The sequence below is a fragment of the Lacerta agilis genome, chromosome 11 (genome assembly GCF_009819535.1).
Source record: "Lacerta agilis isolate rLacAgi1 chromosome 11, rLacAgi1.pri, whole genome shotgun sequence".
In the NCBI taxonomy this organism is placed as follows: Eukaryota; Metazoa; Chordata; class Lepidosauria; order Squamata; family Lacertidae; genus Lacerta; species Lacerta agilis.
This window is the reverse complement of record NC_046322.1, coordinates 16,469,430-16,484,287: the sequence shown is the minus strand read 5'-3', so window position 1 is coordinate 16,484,287 and position 14,858 is coordinate 16,469,430. Positions and strand designations below refer to the sequence as shown.

Genomic DNA, 14,858 nt, shown 5'->3' with positions numbered 1-14,858 from the left:
GGCCTTCCATCATTACTTTCCATTTTATTTAACAGAGCCTGCTATTCTTTCACCTAAGACTATATTGGGATTGTGTGCACAGCTCTCATCCAAAGTTGGCTTCAGTTAACTTTCCACACAGAGAAAAAGGTTGAACACAATAACAAAATGCTAGTGCCAGTTAGAACTACAAAATACCCCCACCCCCTCCAAATATTCTCTAGCTCAGATCAATATAACATCTCAACCAGAAGAGGGGAGAACCTCTGAAGATGGTAGTTCCAAGAACTTGAAGCCACCTTTTTACAAGAGTTCAGTTGTGTGTGAGACCATTGATAGATTGCCACAGGAGTAGTTTAGCTATAGAGCTGAAAAAGTATATAAAATTTTGGAGCATTTTAATATTTAAAAATCACACTTAGCTTGTTTTCAATAGTGTTTAAAAAAGCATGGGGTTCATGTTGCTTAATGTCAACTATTTGTACATAATTGGCGTGTTTTTGATACACTTCAGCAGAAGTATGACTGACAGCACTTGCACACAAACTGATTTAAGTGCATTTACAAAGTTGTGGGCTGCAGCGCGTGTCACAAAATAAAACAAGATTAAAACACATCCTATGAACTCGGCCGTCCTTCGAGGATGCATCACAGCTCTTGCTAGTAGCTAAAAATGTCTTTCAAGCCATTTTAAAAACCAACTTGACTTTTCAAGCTCAGTCTGCATTGGATTCCCCAAATCTGTTCATTCCTTTTACAGCCAATGGTGGGCCTTGCAATAGGTGTAAAATGGGAGACGTTGATCTTTAGGCGAGGAAGTGTTGCCTTCAAGAGTTGAAGGGAGCTAGCGGTCACTATTCCAAAAACCTGGAGTGTTTTGAGTGTGGCTATGTCACCAAGTTCACTATAACAAAAAGAGAAAGGAAAGTTAAGTGAAACTGGATAATGCAATTTCCTTGAAAAAGGAAAGTTAAGGAAACTGGATAATGCGATTTGTCAGATCTGAAATACAGAGTGGCAGCATGAGCCATGCAGCAAAGGCTGTGCCCCTAACCATCCTTGTTTAAGATCCATTTTACTACCAGGTGACAGAATGGGTTGCATGAGAAGGGGGTTCTCACCCAAGCAAATGCTTTGCAGTGTTTCCGGAGTTTGTGATCTTGGGGGTTGGATTAAGGGTACAGCAGCACATGTACTGTGCCAAACACAAAGAAAGATTGGGGGATGGCAATAATAATAATAATAATAATAATAATAATAATAAATTTTATTTATACCCCGCCCTTCCCCGCCAAACCGGGCTCAGGGCGGCTAACACCAATAAAACCACAACAAAAACATAAAACAATTCATTAAAATACAGATTAAAATACAATTTAAAATTAAATCTAAACTGCAGCCTCATTTGTGAAGTAGCCCACCAATCACACCAAAAGAACGAAATGTCAGGGTTAAACTGAAACCAACCCAAAGGCTAGGTGGAACAGCTCCATCTTGCAGGCCCTGCGGAAAGATGCCAAATCCCGCAGGGCCCTGGTCTCTTGTGCCAGACTGTTACAAGTCGGGGCCAGTACTGAGAAGGCCCTGGCCCTAGTTGAAGCCAACCTAGCATCTTTGTGGCTCGGGACCTCCAACAAATTATTATTTGGCAAGATACCCCAAACCCACCCTGCTCTGCAGCATCCCTATTCCATGTAACCAGCTTGGTTATATATGTTACTGAGAGATGAATATTCATTCTCCTCCCCTGTTAAAATGAACAAGAAGCCTCTTAGGCAGAAACCGAGATTTCTGGTTGCCACATAACAGGAGGCGGTTCACAAGTTAGCAAAGCTACAAAAACTCCCAACATCCATCTGTCGGACAACATTACAAGGCATGCAAACTGATGAATATGTACCTTGTGGTTTGGGCTTTGCTAACGAAGTGGGAATTTGGAGGTGGACGATAAGCCAGCCAGAACTGGTTCCCACTATACAGAAGAATGGCAGAGCGCAATTATACACCCACTGATTCTCATAAAAGGCCTGTGGACACCCTTTTATTCACTTGTTACATGTTTCTTAATAACACAGTCTTATACAGGTCTACTCAGAATTAAGATACAGGATTGCAAACGAAGCAACTCAGGAAATAATGTGGTGCAACGGGCTAGGAAATAAACGTTGGCAGAAAAGATTCAAGCCCTTTCAATGATGAGATGTTCCCGATAAGCTAGCAGGAAGAGAGAGCGAAAATATTGTGGGGATGGGGAGCAGATATGGCTTGCATGAAAGGATGGATACCTGGAAAGTGGGGGTGTGGGGCGCAGAGGCCCATGTGATCCTGCTCACAGCGCCACACCAGACTCTGAAACGGGTATCTAACTTAAGATGTTGGACTACAGTTCCCATCCCTGATCATTGATCAAACTGGCTGGGGCTGATTGAGTTGCAGTCCATGTTTGCTATCCTTCATGCAGAAGGCTTGGTACATAGTGGAGTAACCATTAGACCACTTGAAGATTGGAGCAGACTATCTTCACTGGGTCTACTCAAAGTAAAACTTAGTTGAATAACACCTGCTTTTATTGAAGTAGTTAACATTACTCACAGTAGGGCTGCAGGAGGTATCTGATAGCATCGACTAAGACCCAGGTGTTCAAGAGATGCCAGATGGTGGAAATACTGAAAGCAATCCGGCTTCAACATAACACTGTCACTGTAATGAAAAACAGCAAATGATTTAAGAACTCCAACCTCTGCATGTTTAAGCTTGGCAGGGTAGTAGAATAATAAAGGAACACATTTAGCACAATCCTAGTTTTGCAGACTAGTTTCCAGTTATCCCAAGTACTTTTATAGCCAGACTCTGTACAGAAACTGAATTTATGGAGACTGCTTGGAAGAAGGGAGGTCTATGGGACAGTTTTATGGAGGGCACCCTATCATTAAAGGGAAACCTCTCATCCATTTAAAAGGTGGCTTGGAGCAAATGGGCATCGCAAGAAGACACTTCCTACGTCCAAAATAATCCCCATTTAAAAGTGCCTCACGCTTTGTATGCTCTCATGCAGATTTTGGGGAGATGATGGAAACAGGAGATTTCCTTTGGAGAAGAGAGGGCCCACAGTTGCTTTGTTTGAGCAAGACTGGCACTCGCCGCCTGCTTAGAAACAGTTGCATTGGCCACCCCTCCCAATTTCACACAGGAACTTGCAGGCATTGCTTCCCTTCCCCTGCTGCGAAGCCAAAGTGTTTTTTTGTGGCCTCACAAATCTGTCCATTTCTTTTTTTAAAAAAAAGAAAATTAATTTTGGGGAAAACAGGTTTTTACTGATCACTCCCCATGGGCCCCCTGCTGTAAATCTGGACAGCTGAAAGGTTTTTGTGAAACTCCCCAATTTGTCACTTTCAAAATGTTATTTTAAATGTGCACACCCACTTTGACACATAGACCATTGTGGGTTGAACCCCAAGTCCATGCAGCCCTTAGCCTGTTCTGCTACTAAGATGTGGTACATGATTGGACTCAAAATACAGTCGTACCTTCCTGCCCACCTAGCAGTTCGAAAGCACGTCAAAAGTGGAAGTAGATAAATAGGTACCGCTCCGGCGGGAAGGTAAACAGCGTTTCTGTGTGCTGCTCTGGTTCGCCAGAAGCGGCTTTGTCATGCTGGACAAATCACCCAGAAGCTGTACACCAGCTCCCTCGGCCAGTAACGCGAGATGAGCGCCTCAACCCGAGAGTCGGACACGACTGGACCTAATGGTCAGGGGTCCCTTTACCTTTACCTTTACAGTCGTACCTTGGTTGCCAAATGGAATCCGTTCTGAAAGTCAGTTCGACTTCTAAAAATGTTCGACAACCGAGGAAGCTGCATTGGACGTTTGGCTTCCAAAAAATGTTCACAAACCGGAACACTCACTTCCAGGTTTGCGGCGTGCGGGAGCCAAAATGTTTGAGCTGCAAGGCGTTTGAGATCCAAGGTACAACTCTAGTACTATTGGGCTGTACTGAAAGTAGAGCTATGTAAACATTCTGTTGGTGCAATGATTTCTACTTTTGCACAGTGGAACATTCTCTACCTCCGCCTGCTGCATAACCCATAAATTTGTTCTATGGGTTCCCCCAACCCTCTGGAGCAAATCAGGGGAGGGCTCAGGGAAGTCCCATTGCACTAGCAGGAATCCTTGTGTTGATGACCTTAATTTATTCCTTAGCACAGGACTTCAGAGACACAACTATGGGGTGGGGTGTGTGTGTGTGTGTGTGTGTGTTGTTAACACTCAAATTCTTACCTTAAATCTAAATGGACTAGACTGGAACACCTCTCAGTTAATGTTTTGATATCTGAAATGAAAAGTCAAATGCAATCTGGTCGTCACACGACAATAAGCAGTACAGTTTTTGCCTAGAGATAAAAATGCCTTAAAGTTACGCAGTTCAACACTCTCCTTCCTGCAGCTGTAGGCATACATTTCATATTATCTTAAACGTTCCTTCTAGCAAGTTTGCTTCATTTCCAAAATTTACTGTAACTGGAAGACTAGAGTTATTCCCACAGCAGGCTTCCAAGTGTGGATGGTAGGTTACTCGAGCAAGCTGGTTTCAAGCCAAAATTGGCATCTCACCTGGCATCAGTAGATTCTGCCTATATCCACTGAGGTTCAGCTGTGTTACCGTTGGAGAAATGTGGCCGACTGCTGATTTCACGTGATCAACGGTGAAGTCACACCAGGCCAAGTTCAGCTCTTCCAACCTGTGTACAAGTTGAGAAAACATTACTTTCAAGACACATGTTCATTTATTATTTGTTTATTATGGTGGGGGATTTGTGGCCTTCCAGATAAGATGTTCTCGGACTCCCAACTCCCATCAGGCCCAGCCAGCAAGGCCAATGGTCTGGTCAGGGATGGTGGAAATTGTAATCCAGAAAATGACTGGAGGGACGCAGCTTCACTATCCATTTTCTAGGTGCTGGAAAGAAACAAAAACCCAAACACAATATAAATGGAAATCTTAACTAACTTTTTTTAAAAAAAAAAAAATACACACAAAAACCCGGGTTTATACAACAAAGTTTATCGGTAGAAAAGTGTTCCCCGCACATAATGAAGGTACAGGATTGACTGTCGCAAGATGTGCTGATGACCACTTATCTGATGGCTTAAAAAGGACATGAGACAAATTCATGGAGGAGAAAGCTGTCAAGGGCTATTATTCAGGATGGTTTTCCACCTACAGTGGTACCTTGGTTTATGAACTTACAGTAATCCGTTCCAGAAGTCTGTTCTTAAGCCAAAGTGTTCTTAAACCAAGGTGTGCTTTCCCATAGCAGCGGGGGGGGGGGGTCAATTTACAAATGGAACACACTCAACAGGATGCGGAACATGTTCTGCTTCCAAGGCAAAGTTCACAAACCAAAAACCCTGCTTCCAGGTTTGCAGCGTTCTTAATCCAAATTGTTCATAAACTAAGCTGTTCTTAAACCAAGGTTACCACTGTATAGGCTCAGAGGCAGCATCGTTGCGTACAAACAAAAGGAGAGGGCTATCACTTTCCAGTCCTGCTTGTGGGCTTTCAGAAGCACCAAGACTCAACGCCTCCAAGGAGGGTTGGGGAAAAACCGGCCTGATATTCTGGACAGCTGCTGCCAGTCAGTGTAGGTAGTATTGATCTAGATGGGTAAACTGACAGGCTATGTATAAAGCCGCCTCCTATGTTCCTGTCCACCTAGAAGTTCGAAAGCACCTCAAAGTGCAAGTAGATAAATAGGTACCGCTCCGGCGGGAAGGTAAACTGCATTTCCGTGCGCTGCTCTGGTTCACCAGAAGCGGCTTAGTCATGCTGGCCACATGACCCGGAAGAGTTGTACGCCGGCTCCCTCGGCCAATAAAGCGAGATGAGCGCCGCAACCCCAGAATCGTCCACGACTGGATCTAACGGTCAGGGGTCCTATGTTCCAGGACACTGTCATGTTGTTAGGGCAAATGAGAATCCCTCTTGCCCCAGTACAGGTGAAACTCAAAAATACCAGATATTAAAGCTGCATTTGCTCTTAAGCTTACAAAGAAATAGGCTAATTTGTTCCTACCAATAAGTGGATGAAATGTTCATTACAAAGAAGAAAGTGAATGAACAAGCCTTATCAGAACTAAGTGTCTACTTTAAAAGACTATTCAGAACAAACAAGTTGGGTGGGCGTCCCCTCCTCTTTTCCTTTTTATTATTTTGCTCTTTTTAGATGTTAGCTTTTTAGATGTTGGTTTATATTGTATTATATGTTGAAAACCTTTAATAAATCTGATTTTTAAAGGAACAAACAGTTCAAGCGAAAGCTAATTTGCAGAAATAAAATTCGCAGAAAACTGCAGAAATAATCAGGACCAGTCTATATACAAAACTATTTAAAACGCATTTTATGGCTCAGCAGAACGTCAGTGGAGTGAAAATAGAAACAAGCACAGCATGTTGCATGCATTTCTCTCTCAAGCAAATATCTTGGTTAAGAGTTTCTGCAAACATATCCAGTTTGTTTGCATCTTGCCAGTGCTAAATCTACTGTTGCTTCTTGCATAAGTCAATGAACTTTTACTACCTGGGGCAACTGTCCAGCATTGTCTCCAAGGCTTCTGCAGAGAACCCAGAGCATCCAGACAGGTTTAGTCGCACCAAACAGGGGTTGTGTGCTATATTTCTGAAAGGTGAGAAGAAATAAGACATTAAGCTGCCTGTTCACAAAGCTAGTCTCCACACCAGCACCTGTGGCCCTTAGGGAGCAGTAGGGGAAACTGCAAGAGGCTGATTATATACCTTCCAATGTCCACACTGCACTCCTTCACATGGAAATATTTTAAAGCATCAACTACAATGTTCTGAAGCCAGAATATTTCCAAAGCCCTCTGCAAGTTGTCAGTTCAGATCTGTGAGTGTGATCTTTCTCTGGCCTGGCAGCTTGTTGGGGACAGAGGAAGAAGCAGGTGAAAGGACAGGGTTGCAGAAAGAGGGCACCCCATTCACTTTTGGATCTGACTTCCCCCCTTCTAAAGAGTATCCCTAAACGAATGTAGTGCTCAACAGAGAAATAGTTGCCCACCTCTGATACAGGCAAACACTGGTTGATTTCTACATAAGGCAGTTTAGTGCTATAGTAATGAACTATGAGCTTTGAGCTCTCATAATTTCCACTCTCCTCCATTACTGGGGCACAACAATAAGGAAGAGATGGGAATGTCCTCAGAGAGCCAGTGTGGTGTAGTGGTTAAGAGTGGTGGATCATAATCTGGTGAACTGGGTTCGTGTCCCTGCTTCTCCACATGCAGCTGCTGGGTGACCTTGGGCTAGTCACACTTCTTTGAAGTCTCTCAGCCTCACTCACCTCACAGAGTGTTTGTTGTGGGGAAGGAAGAGAAAGGAGAATGTTAGCCGCTTTGAGACTCCTTAGGGTAGTGATAAAGCAGGATATCAAATCTAAACTCCTCCTCCTCTTCTTCTCAGAGGAACTCTGGTTAAACTATGGTTTATGAGCCTAACTCCTAAACGAACCATAGTTTAAGCTAACTACAATTTCCTAAGCTTGGCTTAGACTGTTTTTCAAAAATTTGAAAGGTTTTGGCCCCGCAAGATTTTTTGAAACACAGATTTTGTGATCAGTCTGTACACAAGTGAGACAATAAGCCATTATTGCCAAAATGTGTTGAGTACATTCAACAATAAACTATTCCATTGTTTTAGCATCTTTGAAATACATTTCTCCTTTTTTTGGTCCACATTCTTGTATGCTTCCTGGGTTTTTTGGGCATTCATCTGTTAACTCTTGTGTGCCTGAAATATTGCAAATCCCAAGAACACAGATTTATTTGGTAAGGTCTACTTGTGCAAAAAGGTTAAAGGATTGGGGTATTTTGTACACTCACTTAACTATATCATCAGAAAGCTCAAGCCCTTCCAAGCTGAGGTTCTGTAGCTCCTGGCACCTGCACAGAATACTTTGGAGATCTCCGACTTTTATTGTACAATTCGATAGGTCTAGATGCTGTACCCGAAGAGGTCTACAAAATAATGGGAGGAGCAGGGAGATGGGGAAAAGCAAAATGAGTTTTAGAATGCCATTTAAAAATATAATCAAAAAAGAAGACCCCCCCCCCTCTTTGCAACCTGAAGTGGTGTATTCTTCTCTGTAGAATACAGAATCCTGATTTCAGGACTTCACTAGCTCATTTTGCTGCATAAAGCAATGTGCGGTCCACATTGAAAAGATTCAAAATGAACCTCCCAGCAAGCTAATGCATATTAATATTGCAGTATCATTAATCTAGAAACATCAGTTAATGTGGTGCAGTAGTCAGAGTTTGGGACAAAGGCTAGGGAGGTTCAACCAGTCCATGAAGCTCCCTGGTGACCTTGGGCCAGTCACTATCTCTCAGATTAACCTACCTGGCAGGGCTGTTTGTGAGGATAAAATGGAAGGGGTGGGGAGAACTCTGTGTATGCTGTGTTGAGCCATTTGGAGAAAAGGCAGGATATAAAAGTGGTTAATCATAATCATAACCAAAATGGTCACGGCAGGTTAGGCTGAGAGACAATCACTCTCCCAACACCCACACAAAGAGAGATCCAAGTCTGAATGGGTTTTTTTTTTTAACAGCCACACCCAACACAAAATGCTACACTGGTTCTCAGTGTCAAAATGTAGACAAGCTCTCATAAGGCTCCCGGTGCAGTGGAATATAACTACTGTTATGTTGCAAGGGAATAGGTAGCACAGGCCTGAATACAAGGCAAGAAAATAGGAAAAAGGAGGATTTGGAACAGCATTACCTGCTTGTTTTGAACAAAGGGTTGCCAACACAGGACCTTGGACAACGGAAGGCAGTTATACCCAATGGCAGCAGATGGCCAATCACACCTGGCCGCAGATTTTTTCCTGCAAGGTCGAGAGTCTGCCAGAGCGACTCGTCAATCCTAGAGGAGGAAAATTGTGGGGTGGTTAGAAAACAAACTGGAAGCTTCGGCAGAGGTTGCCATTAGCACCCTCTTCATATTTACTCAGAAGGTGAGCCTCATTGTGTCTATTGGGGTTCACTCCCTAGTTTAAGGATTGTAGCCTAATTCTGCTAGCAAAGCTCTGGTTTCCACTTCACTGCTTAAAACTTCTGATGGAAGTAGATCACAGCTCTCCCATTCTGGTTGAGTTCTAGAGAGTTTTTATTTGCATACCAAGCACTAAAGCAGAGATGGTGAACCTGCAGTCCAACAGATATTCTTGGGACTCAGCCCCTGCAAGCATTCCCTACTGGCTAGCAGCAATCCCAGTCAGTCACTCTGTACTGGCTTGTGTATTACTATTATTATTATTATTACTATTATTAGAAAGTTGGGACATAAATTCAAAAATAATTAATACGAGTTCAGAAGTCAGCCAGCACTTACGAAAGACGATGCCACCTCCGGCAAACCTGGGGAACTTTCAGCAGATCAGTCAAGGACAGATAGGAGAAAATTCCCAGAAGCAGTTCATCAGGCAACGAATCCCAAGAAACTCCTGTGTGCAGAGGTTTGAGGAAACAGATACCACACATAAAATGTAAATGGGGACACTGTTATTAAGGCTACAAGCTTTAAAATCAAGACATTTCATACTGTTAAAACACACGAACTGTGAAGTTCTCCTACACTCCTTAGCCTATATATCTCCATCCATCCATCCATCCATCCATCCCATGGACTGCAAGAAGATCAAACCTATCCATTCTGAAGGAAATCAGCCCTGAGTGCTCGCTGGAAGGACAGATCCCGAAGCTGAGGCTCCAATACTTTGGCCACCTCATGAGAAAAGAAGACTCCCTGGAAAAGACCCTGATGGGAAAGATTGAGGGCACAAGGAGAAGGGGATGACAGAGGGCGAGATGGTTGGACAGTGTTCTCGAAGCTACCAACATGAGTCTGACCAAACTGCGGGAGGCAGTGGAAGACAGGAGTGCCTGGCGTGCTCTGGTCCATGGGGTTATGAAGAGTCGGACACGACTAAACAACAACAACAACATATATATTCAAGGGCTCTGTAAATGCATTTATTTAACAAGATTTATATACTGCTTAATCAGAAGCAGTCGACATAAAATAATATAAAATCTTCCTTTAATAATAATAAAAACACACTTTAAAACATAATGCAATTAACAAAATATATAGAGAACAGCCTTTTTATTTATTTAGCAAGGTTTGCATCCATTTAATCTTTAACATTACCAATTAGCTGTATCTTGAATATGTATTGTTGTTATTATATTTTACCTGCTCCTGCCTCTCGAAGCAGCCTAGGTCTGCGGGCAATAGTAAATTCCTTTTCCTTCACTTTCTGCCGTTTTGCGGGTGGCCCCACGCACATGAGCAGTTCCTGGGGGGTGTTCTCATTGCCTAGCTTATCCTTAAGAACTGACACTCCCATGCCCGAGAGCAGCTCCGAAGTCTTGCTGGGATCCCATCCCCATGTGAAACCGGCGGTGACATTGCTGCCTGAATCTGGAATTTCCTGGAGGTGTCTCCTGCAAGAAATAAAAGGCCCAGACAGAGATTGACACACTCTTAGTATCAAGCCATGGTTGCACTTCAGCAGACATGTCAACACAGGCAGAAAAAGTTGCTATAAATACATCCTCTGAAATTATAGTTTTCTAAAATGGCATGAAAGGGAAATGTGGTCTTCTCCTGGAGGCTAGTGGTCACACATTCCAGCCATGGATGAGACACAGACTGGATGAAGACTTGCTTTCCTCTTCTCTTCTCCTGCCCCCCCCCCCAGCAATATATCACAGCTTCTTCCATAGCCTACATATAGTAAGGGTATTTAAAATGAGTCCTCTTTTTTGCTCTTCAAAATATGTCAATGAGGACTTTACTGCTCATGCAAGCGGGATGTACCAGAGGAACTGGCAGAGATGGTGGTGGAAGCAGATCAATTTTTTTTTGCTCACACATGTCCTAGACAGCCTTCAGGATCTATCCTTCCAGTGCTCACTGGAAGGACAGATCCTAAAGTTGAGACTCCAGTACTTTGGCCACCTCATGAGAAGAGAAGACTCTCTGGAAAAGACCCTGATGTTGGGAAAGATGGAGGGCACAAGGAGAAGGGGACGACAGAGGATGAGATGGTTGGACAGTGTTCTCGAAGCGACTGGCATGAGTTTGGCCAAACTGCAGGAGGCAGTGAAAGATAAGCATGCCTGGCGTGCTCTGGTCCATGGGGTCACGAAGAGTCAGACACGACTGAACAGACAGCCTGAAAAACTGTTAGGCTGCCTGTTCACAAAAAACCCATTGAATACTGTACAATATGGCATTCAGCTAGCAAGTCAATAGCTGGACTTGCTTTGAATAGGAGGGAATCACCCCTTTTGCCTTTTGATAACTAGTTTCACATGTCTCAAGAACAGCCCTGGCACTGACCGAGTTGCTGGACAGAAATCATAGATGGATGAGGGAGGGATGTGGGTATGTCACAAAGTCAGTGGTGCAATATGGACTTTAACTCTAGATGTTTCTGAGTTCAATCCCCAGCATCTCCAGTTAAGGGGACTTCAGGACGCAGGACTGAGAAAAGCTTGTGCTTGAGAACTTTGGAGAATTGCTGCCTGTTACAGTAGAGAGCTATGGACTAAAAGGGATGACTCAGTATAAAGTAGCACCCCATTCAGTTGTGCAGTAGGCCTGAATGCACGAGAACACCCATTTCATTTCACACAGGAGGTAACATATGACAACACACACCAACATACATGTATGCATGATCCCCATAACATGTAGTCCCTAAAGAAATGGAATCAAGGGTTTGTGCATACAGCTATTTCACAGAGACATTAGACAGGTGTTCTGAGGCCTCTGACACACACACAAAGTATTTTTGTATTGCTACAAAAGTTGGATGCCTCACAGTGGCAAGAGCCCATGGAGTTCCAGGCACCCACCCAGGGTTTGTGGTCCTTTGGAGAATTGAGACATGGCGGAGACTGTTGTAGTTTTAAGAAATATGGCTTATTCACCTATTTATACCTTCAGTCTGCATGGAGGGAGTCCATATCTTACAGCATGGTCATTTCAAGAGAGGCTTGTACCCCACAGCATTGCAGCCCTGGAGACCAAGGCATCTCTCCAAGTCAAAACATAAACACCACAAACTGGCTAGTAAGTATAAAACTAAATTTACTGGAATGGTAGCTGAGCTAGAAACCATTCAAACAACAAACGTACTAAAGTGCCCTGTGCAAAGACAAGACATGGTGACACTGTAAACACGGAATAGACAAAAATACAACTCTATATAAACAAATCACATATACAATAAATGTTATACAGACTGGATTAATGAATTGTTCAACAAATAGCATGAGTCCAATCACGGAACGGTAACCCAGTGCCGCCACAACAGTGAGGGTAGCACATGGGAGAATATAAAAAATGTTCAAAGATGTTATGTCAATGCTGAACGAGATGAAATGGGTCTTGAGTTGGAAACAAAGCCGTCTTCATGGATCAATCATGGGAAGGCAACTCAAAGCCACCACCCCGATGAGAGTAACGCAAAAGAAAGGCAAAAGAAAGACCTGTTTTCCGAATACATTACAGGTTTCGCTACACACTTCATCAGTCTAAAAAGCCAATCATACAAAACACTTTGCTCAGGATAAAGAAGATATTCACAGGCACATGAATTCGTTCATTCCCCCCCCCAAAAAAAATATAGTCCGGCCCACCACATGGTCTGAGGAACAGTGGACCGGCCCACGGCTGAAAAAGGATGCTGAGCCCTGATTTAGAGGGTCCCCCACAATCTATAACAGTATTCTATCACAACATTTTCCAATGCGATTTAGAAGCAGCACATAAATTCATTATCTTTGTTAGGGGGATCCTTTTTCAGCCCAAGATAAGGGTATTTCATTTGAAAATACCATTGGGTAGAGCAATAAATGTGAGTTACCTTTATACTGCAGGCTACAATCCAGCCATACAAAAGCCAGAGGTTTCTACACGTATCTCCATCCAGGCAAGCAAACTGCATTTCAACAGCTCAGCTGGTAGAGCACAACACTCCTAAATCTCAGGATTGAGAGTTCAAGCCCCACGTTGGGCAAAGTATTCCTGCAATGCAGGGGGTTGAACTAGATGAGCCTCGTGGTCCCTTCCAACTCTACATTTCTATGATTTCAGACAGGCAAAAGCACTGAAAGGAAGGCAAACCAATGAGGGGTGAGGCCTTGGGAGGAGGCATAATCCAGGGAGTTGTTTCCAGGGGGCCTGACAGAGAGTCCTGAGGGTCACTTTCAGCCTCCAGGTTTGATCTACTCTTGATCTATGTTCCTAATTTATTTTGCTGAGCAGATTCCCACATGCACATTTTCCACTGGTGTGTAAGAAAAGGAGAGGAGGAAAGCACACAGAACAGCCACACAACCATTAAGCTTTAGGTACATAAAAACATTTACTGTTGTTGTTTTTTAAAAACCTGACCAAGCTTTGGCACTCAGTGGCAGTGTAACAGCTCTGAAGCTAGTAGGACCAGTAGCACTCTACCCAGTCTAGCTTTTGTGCACTTGCAGACTGCAGAGAATGGCAGGACTTTAAACAGGGATGTTTATGGATGCTATCAATCTAGAGAAACTAACATGTTTACTGAAATAGCAGAGTGTGGGTGGGATGGTGCAATCCGCAAATGAATTGCAGCCAGATCCTATGCATCCTATGGGTACAGGCTTACACTTTGCAGCTGGACTACTCTACCCTGTGTGTGGACGGCTGCAGCCTTTAACTGGAAGAACCTAGCGGAGGAAGGCAAGGCAAAAGCGCGCGCAAGCTGCCTTCAGCTTTCGGCGGGATCTGCTCGCCCTTGATATTTCTCTGCATCCACTCCTCCACCTATCCGCCTTTACCTGTGCATGGCGGACGCGATGATGCACCGAGAGCTGGGATCCCCGACCCCTCCACTTTTCTGGCTCCCGCGCCTTGCGCTGCAGTGCAACACCGGTTGCAACACCGATCACAGCAAAACCCAGGTCCCCGCAGCTCCGGAAATCTCAGCAACAGAAGCTCGCGCGCTCGACCCGCCCGGGCCAACGTTCTCCCGGCTGCCGCAATGATTTCTGGGAGTTGTAGTACCTTGCGGTGGAAAGAGCTTTGAAACGCATTTCTGCTTTGCTGTCTGTTAAAAGGTTAAAACAAATAAAACCAATGGGAGGCCATATGCGTCCCTGCCCCCCAGCAACAATAAGGAATGTCTTTCAAATATAAATATGCTCTTGGCACACAGATCTTTAGCTTTTGCTAAAGATACACTTTTGAAAGTAAGGAATAGCAGCGCATGCATGTCACGCAAGGCTTCCTGCCAGGTTAAATGTGCATAGGATTGCAACCTCACAGTGCAATCCTAGAACTGTAAAGTTGGAAGGCATCCCCATGGGTCATCTAGTCCAACCCCCTGCAATGCTGGAAGGTCAACTCAAGCATCTATGACAGATGGCCACCCTGTGCACACCTTACAAGCAAGCCACGTTCACTTCAGATGGGGCTTACACTCAAGTAAGCGTGTTTAGGGCTGCTGCAGCCGTAGTAAACCAAATACAAATACCGGTAGGCACGGCATCAACAATAACAGCTTTCGCGATGGTTCCTGGGCATTGTAGTTCTATTACATAACCGAACGGGCGGAAGACTGCTTGCGCATGCGCACAGCAGGTGCGCTCCCGCAATGGCTCCTGGGTGTTGTAGTCCAGTGCTGTGAAAAGGTTTTTATTTTTTCCAAGTATATTTGTGTGGGTTGGTTTTCTCTCTCTCTCTCTCTCTCTCTCTCTCTCTCTCTCTCTCTCTCTCGTTTACCCATACTTCCTCACGGGTTTGAGGCC

At 44.1% G+C, this 14,858-nt stretch overlaps 1 protein-coding gene across 1 annotated transcript; it reads right to left on the bottom strand.

Moving 5' to 3' along the window:
* Positions 1-351: 351 nt before the first annotated feature.
* Positions 352-14,022, bottom strand: SKP2 (S-phase kinase associated protein 2). Its single transcript, XM_033164036.1, has 10 exons — positions 13,890-14,022; positions 10,258-10,508; positions 9,394-9,505; positions 8,782-8,925; positions 7,878-8,012; positions 6,560-6,658; positions 4,593-4,720; positions 4,260-4,311; positions 2,572-2,679; positions 352-883 (listed from the first exon to the last, which is right to left on the bottom strand). Exons 1-10 carry the CDS (start codon positions 13,895-13,897, stop codon positions 670-672), a joined length of 1,251 nt encoding a protein of 416 aa, XP_033019927.1. The 5' UTR covers positions 13,898-14,022; the 3' UTR covers positions 352-669.
* Positions 14,023-14,858: the final 836 nt, after the last annotated feature.

Excerpts from the sequence above, each read along its gene's own strand:
- SKP2 (XM_033164036.1), bottom strand. Across the intron at positions 9,506-10,257 it reads GCTTCGAGAGGCAGGAGCAG|GAGTTTCTTGGGATTCGTTG; the intron begins GTAAAATATAAT and ends CTCTGCACACAG. Across the intron at positions 4,721-6,559 it reads ATGCTGGACAGTTGCCCCAG|GTTGGAAGAGCTGAACTTGG; the intron begins GTAGTAAAAGTT and ends ACTTGTACACAG.